The sequence below is a fragment of the Falco rusticolus genome, chromosome 1 (genome assembly GCF_015220075.1).
Source record: "Falco rusticolus isolate bFalRus1 chromosome 1, bFalRus1.pri, whole genome shotgun sequence".
NCBI lineage: Eukaryota > Metazoa > Chordata > Aves > Falconiformes > Falconidae > Falco > Falco rusticolus.
The window spans coordinates 75112150-75117555 of NC_051187.1; the positions used below are offsets into that span (position 1 = coordinate 75112150).

General features: G+C 61.0%; 1 protein-coding gene across 1 annotated transcript; it reads left to right on the top strand.

Moving 5' to 3' along the window:
• Nucleotides 1–2236: 2236 nt before the first annotated feature.
• MSX1 (msh homeobox 1) lies at nt 2237–4773 on the top strand. Its single transcript, XM_037384948.1, has 2 exons — nt 2237–2774; nt 4234–4773. The coding sequence occupies exons 1-2, from the start codon at nt 2324–2326 to the stop codon at nt 4662–4664; spliced, it is 882 nt and encodes a 293-aa protein (XP_037240845.1). The 5' UTR covers nt 2237–2323; the 3' UTR covers nt 4665–4773.
• The last annotated feature ends 633 nt before the right edge of the window (nt 4774–5406 follow it).

Consider the following 5406-nt stretch of genomic DNA (forward strand, 5'->3'; position numbering starts at 1 on the left):
ATCTCCCTCTCAGTATGGGACACACTCATCTCCTCAAACCTCAGCACCATCCCAACGTTCAGACCATTCTGCAAAAGAAAAGTAAGGAAAAACACCCCACAACCCAGCAGCTCTATTTTTGCTTTTCATGTTTCCATCAAGACAATGAGATCGAAAGCAGCCTAGGGGCTGCCTGGAGGTCTAATAAACACATCACTTTTCCCTTTGCGCGGTTGCGTTTGGGATCAGGGAAGGAGGAGAAAAAAAAAAAAGATCCTACCTGTAGGATCGGGTGGAGGGGACATCGTGAAACACGATGCATCGATATTTTCTTAGTCGGGGGGTGGGGTGGGGGTGCATCTTCGCGTCGGGCACCGGGCTTTGGGAAAAATGTCGTGTGATTGGTAGAGCAAACTAATTTTGTCAGGCTGAATGTGCCGATGTCCCAGGGCTAAGGCGCCTTGCTCCCTTGATGCGGGTTAACGTCCTCAATAGTCCCCCTCCAGCTGAAGCCTTTGATCAGACCGCTGCTGGCGCCTAAAAACAACATCACTTGTCTGCCTATTAGAGGCACTGACTAATCGTGACAGATTGTTTATTCTCGCAATTAGCAATGCAGCCGCTTCTCCGAGCACCCCCCCTCCGCACACACACCCCCTCCCCCGGCGCGGCCCGGCCCGGCCCCTCGGCCCGACGGGGCGCGAAGGAGGCTGCGGGCAGGGCACGGGCAGCCGTAGGGCGCAGGCAGGGCACGGGCAACCGCAGGGCACGGGCAACCGTAGGGCGCGGGCAGCCGTAGGGCGCGGGCAGGGCGCGGGCAGGGCACGGGTAGCCGTAGGGCGCGGGCAGGGCTCGGGCCGGGAGCGGGCAGGGCGCGGGCAGGCAGGGAGCAGGCAGGGCTGGGCGGCAGCCCCGCGGCTCCCCGCCCCGCAGCAGCTGACCCCGGTCTCACCGCGGCGCGTATCGGGCGGGAACCCAGTTACGTGTGAGCTATATGTCCGTGCATATACAGATCTGTGCAATGCGCGTTCACCCCAATCTATAGGAGCGCACGGGGGTCGCCTTGCAAGTCGCGTAACAATCGTCTTCCCGTAGAGGGATCGTACGTGAGCACAACTCAGCGTGTGTACGTGCAGGGCAGTACCTACAGCAAGCGCACCGCAAGGGTATACAACTCCCGCGTGTGTAAGATACGCGTGTGTGTAGCTGCGCGCAGGACAACGCATTTTAATCAGATCCTGTTGCTTATCAGTTAATAAACTGTCTATTATATCAATTCATTTCATAATCTATATGCTCCTAATCTACCATCTTTATTGGGTCCAGTTAAAAGGAAAGGGAATTCGCTGTCCCTCCCCGTTCAGATAATTGCCCTTAAATGACTGCGAGAGCCTCTGTGCTCGGAGGAGATTAGAGCCCTGCCGCTATCAATAAACTTTTCCCAGCGAGCGGCCAATCACGTTATTAGAGCGAGGCTCCTTTTTACTGCACATCCGTCCTGGGTGCAGGGATAAGGGATCGTAAAACGAATTTACAAAACAAAATAGCCGGGACTTTAATGGGTCTGGGGCTTAGACGTTCCTTTTTACGCGAATGAACATTTCATTATCTGGAGACACGCACGCATCTCTGCCATGCAGCCTAGCGCAATATATGGGTATGTACGTATGTAAGCGCAGAGCTCCGCAGACGCATCGAACGCACCGCAGGGGAGGCGTTCATTTAAAAACAAAACAAACAAGCAAACAAAGCCACAAAACCACTTTTTCAAGGCGCAGCCGGGCTGTGGGGCAGGCAGGGGCTCCCTCCGAGAAGTCACACCCGGGACAGCCCGGTATGCGTTGGCCTGGCAGAAGAGCACGGCCCGGGCCCGCTCCCTGCGCGCCGCAGACAGCTAGGACGGCTTTTTTCCGACGTTCGCGCACTCGTCCCGCAATGTTTGAGCCTCCCCCCAGGCCCGTCCCCGCGGCGGAGCGCGGCTCCGGCGGCCCCGGCCTTCCGCACTCCCGCCTGCGCTGCGCGCCGAGGCGCGGATCGGGGCCGGGGGGGCGCGGGGCGGGGCCGGGCGGGGCGGGGCGGGGCGCCCCGACGGCGAGCCCAGCCTGGCCCCCCCGCCCACTCCCCGGGCCGCCGCCACTGCCGCAGCCAATGGGGCGGCGCCGCCCCGCCCCCCGCGCGCTGGTTGGGCGGTGCCTGCCCCCGCGCCGCTTTATCAGGCGGCGCCGCCCGCCGCGGCGTCGGAGCGCGTCGACGGCTGCCCGCGCCCCCAGCGCCGCCCCGGCCCCATGAGCCGCGGCACCCGCTCCCGCCCGGCGCTGCGGTGGCAACGGCGGGCCGCCTCTGCATGGCCCCGGCTGTGGATATGACCGCCGCGCCCACCGGGGTCCGCAGCGACGAGCTGCCAGCATCCGCCTTCAGCAAGCCCGGCGGCGGCCTCCCCGTCGCGGCGGCTATGGGTGGGGAGGAGGAGAGCGACAAGCCCAAGGTCTCCCCATCCTTCCTGCCGTTCAGCGTGGAGGCGCTCATGGCCGACCACAGGAAGCCGGGCGGCAGGGAGGGCGCCGAGGGTGCCGGGCCCCCGCCGGGCGCCAGTGCGGCCGCCCGCTCCAGCCTCAGCCCCCGCCTGGGCGCCCTGACGGCGGAGGCGCCGGCCTCGCCGCTGCCCCTCGGCGGCCACTTCTCTGTCGGGGGGCTGGTCAAGCTGCCCGAAGACACCCTCGTCAAGGCGGAAAGCCCCGAGAAGCAGGAGCGAAGCCCCTGGATGCAAAGCCCACGGTTCTCGCCGCCTCCGCCGAGTAAGTAGGGTCGGGAGAGGACGGGCTGGGAGGCCCCCCCGGGCCACCCGAGCCCTTCCCGCGGGGGCGGCCGGGGGTTTCCTCCCGTTTTCACCCGGCCTGGCCCCTCCTGGCACGCTTTTCCTTGCGGGTCGCTCTCTCTGCGGGGCCACTTCGGCGCGTTCAGAATACTGAACTAGTCAAGGGTGCGCGAAGCCGGACGATCGCCGCGAAGGAGAAGAGCGGCCGCGCCCGGGAGAGATCGTGTGCCAAATGTTAAGGGAAGGGAGGGGGGGGGGGGAGGGGAGAAAAAGTTAGCTTCACCTGGGGCTGGAAATGGCCACGCAAAGCCTGACAGCCTCAGCGATGTTTTTCGCCCAAAGCAGCTCAAATAATCTCCTAAGGACCCGCACAGACCCGGCTCCCAGGCGAGGCGCCTTCGGGCTTTGCGGGCGTCAGCCCCACCGGTTGCTCTCTCAAGTGTTGCATCTCCAAAGTCCGAAGAGCCGCAATTACCGATGTTTTCCTGCTTTACTACGGAGACATCTAAAATAATGACAGCAGCGGGAGGGCCGAGATCAGGAAAGCCCGTTAACCCTCCGCAACGGCTGCGCGGAGCCCGGGGCCGTGCAGCCGGGCCGCCTGCCCTGGCCGGGGCCCGCTCCCGCCCCGCTTGGGCGCCCGCGGGAAGGGGCGCGGTGGGGCTGAGGCTCGTCGGGGCGTTCGGGGCGCACTTAGCGGAGCTGCCAACAGAGCTGCTCTCGCTGTCCTTTGGAGGAAGGCAGGTTTCCCGACAGGACTTGTGTAGCTTATCGCGGTGGTTTAATTTATTTAAATTGCAAAGTAAAAGCTGTTGCTAAGTAAACCCGGGGTAGATTGAGGCTGAGGACCCTTAGAAATATTAAGGAAGAGGAAATGTGAAGAGCGGTAGATACAGGCCGAGTGTGAATTCAGAACTCGTAATTAATTACATGCTTAATCCAGTTCCCAGGGGCCTAATGAAGAGGGTGTGAGTCTGAGAAGCCAGCGCATTTTGTTTGTTTTTTTCATAATCCAATAAAAAGGACAGGATTTTTTTTTGGAGGGTCACTCCCTTCATTTACATCTCCTCTCTGAGCCGGGAGCCGTGAAAGCGGGAGGCGGAGGGCTCGTGGGTGTCTGACTCCTGCCGTTTGCCGAGTTTTTCATGGAGTCGGAGCGGTTCTTGCTACAAAGCACTGCGAGTACCTTCGGTCTTGGGAGTCTTGAAAAAGCTATTTCCATAGTAAAACGCTTGTTTCCCTTACTGGAACGGGAAACAATCAATTTCAAGTGTGCCCCGGGCAGCCCTGGGGTTTTTGTGCAACTTCACGTTGTATTTCCCCCTTTCTGCCCACCACAGCTGCTGTAGGGTGGGGGCTCCGCGGGGCGTGTGAGTTCAGGTGCTGCTAACCGAGGTGTCTCTCTCCTTCCCCCTCTCCTCCGGCCGCTGTGGGCGCAGGGCGGCTGAGCCCCCCGGCCTGCACCCTGCGCAAGCACAAGACGAACAGGAAGCCGCGGACGCCCTTCACGACGGCGCAGCTGCTGGCCCTGGAGAGGAAGTTTCGGCAGAAGCAGTACCTGTCCATCGCCGAGCGCGCGGAGTTCTCCAGCTCGCTCAGCCTCACCGAGACCCAGGTGAAGATCTGGTTTCAGAACCGCCGCGCCAAGGCCAAGCGGCTCCAGGAGGCCGAGCTGGAGAAGCTGAAGATGGCAGCCAAGCCCATGCTCCCGCCCGCTGCTTTCGGCATCTCCTTCCCGCTGGGTGGCCCGGCTGTGGCCGGTGCCTCTCTGTACGGTGCTTCCAGCCCTTTCCAGCGGGCAGGGCTGCCCGTGGCTCCTGTGGGACTGTACACAGCGCATGTGGGATACAGCATGTACCACCTCACATAGAGCTGAGCCTGATGAGCCCAGCCTGCTGGCTGTCTGCTCCTGGCAGCTCAGCACGCACTCCCTCCCTGCTCCTCGCTGCGAACTTCCCTGTGGGCCCTGTGGCAGAGACTTCTCCAGTCGGGCTCTGCTCGACCTCTATGCTGGCCCTCCCGGTCCAGTGCCGTTCCGCTTTCCTTAGCAGTCCTGGGAGATGCTTAGTTCTCCAGCTGGCAGAAACCTGATGCATCCCCCAGCTCCTCCCCGGCACAGGGCAGTGATGGGCCAGCCCTGCCCTGCTTCCCCGGGTCCGGCTGACAGCCTGGGGAGAGCCCCCCACCGTGGGGAAAGGAACTGTGGAAAAGAAACGGCAAAAAGGGGGCTGAAAGACAGGATGTTTCTCTTGCTTTTTGCAAGGCAAGGTCAAGAGGCAGGAGTGTAGAGCAGCCTCTCCCGTTCCTGTGTAACAGTACTGTCTGTTACCTGTGTTTGTTCTTCCACCAGCTCCATTGGAAGGGGCTCTGTGTACTATGTAATATACTGTATATTTGAAATTTTATTATCATTTATATTATAGCTATATTTGTTAAATAAATTAATTTTAAGCTACTGTTTGATGCGGTTTGTTTGCTCCTTGCCCTGCCAGGGGTGACAGAAGAGGCTAAATTTGTGTGTCGGGGGGCAAGGGAGAGAGGGACTGGCTGTACTGGCCATTTATCTTTCTCTCCCCAGCGGGCATCAGCCTCAGACAGTGAGGCCTTGGCTG

What these genes read in the sequence shown, in the direction of transcription:
- MSX1 (XM_037384948.1), top strand. Translation starts at nt 2,324, where the DNA reads ATGGCCCCGGCTGTGGATATGACCGCCGCGCCCACCGGGGTCCGCAGC. An exon ending in GTTCTCGCCGCCTCCGCCGA is followed by an intron (nt 2,775 to 4,233) that starts GTAAGTAGGGTC and finishes CTGTGGGCGCAG; the next exon opens with GGCGGCTGAGCCCCCCGGCC.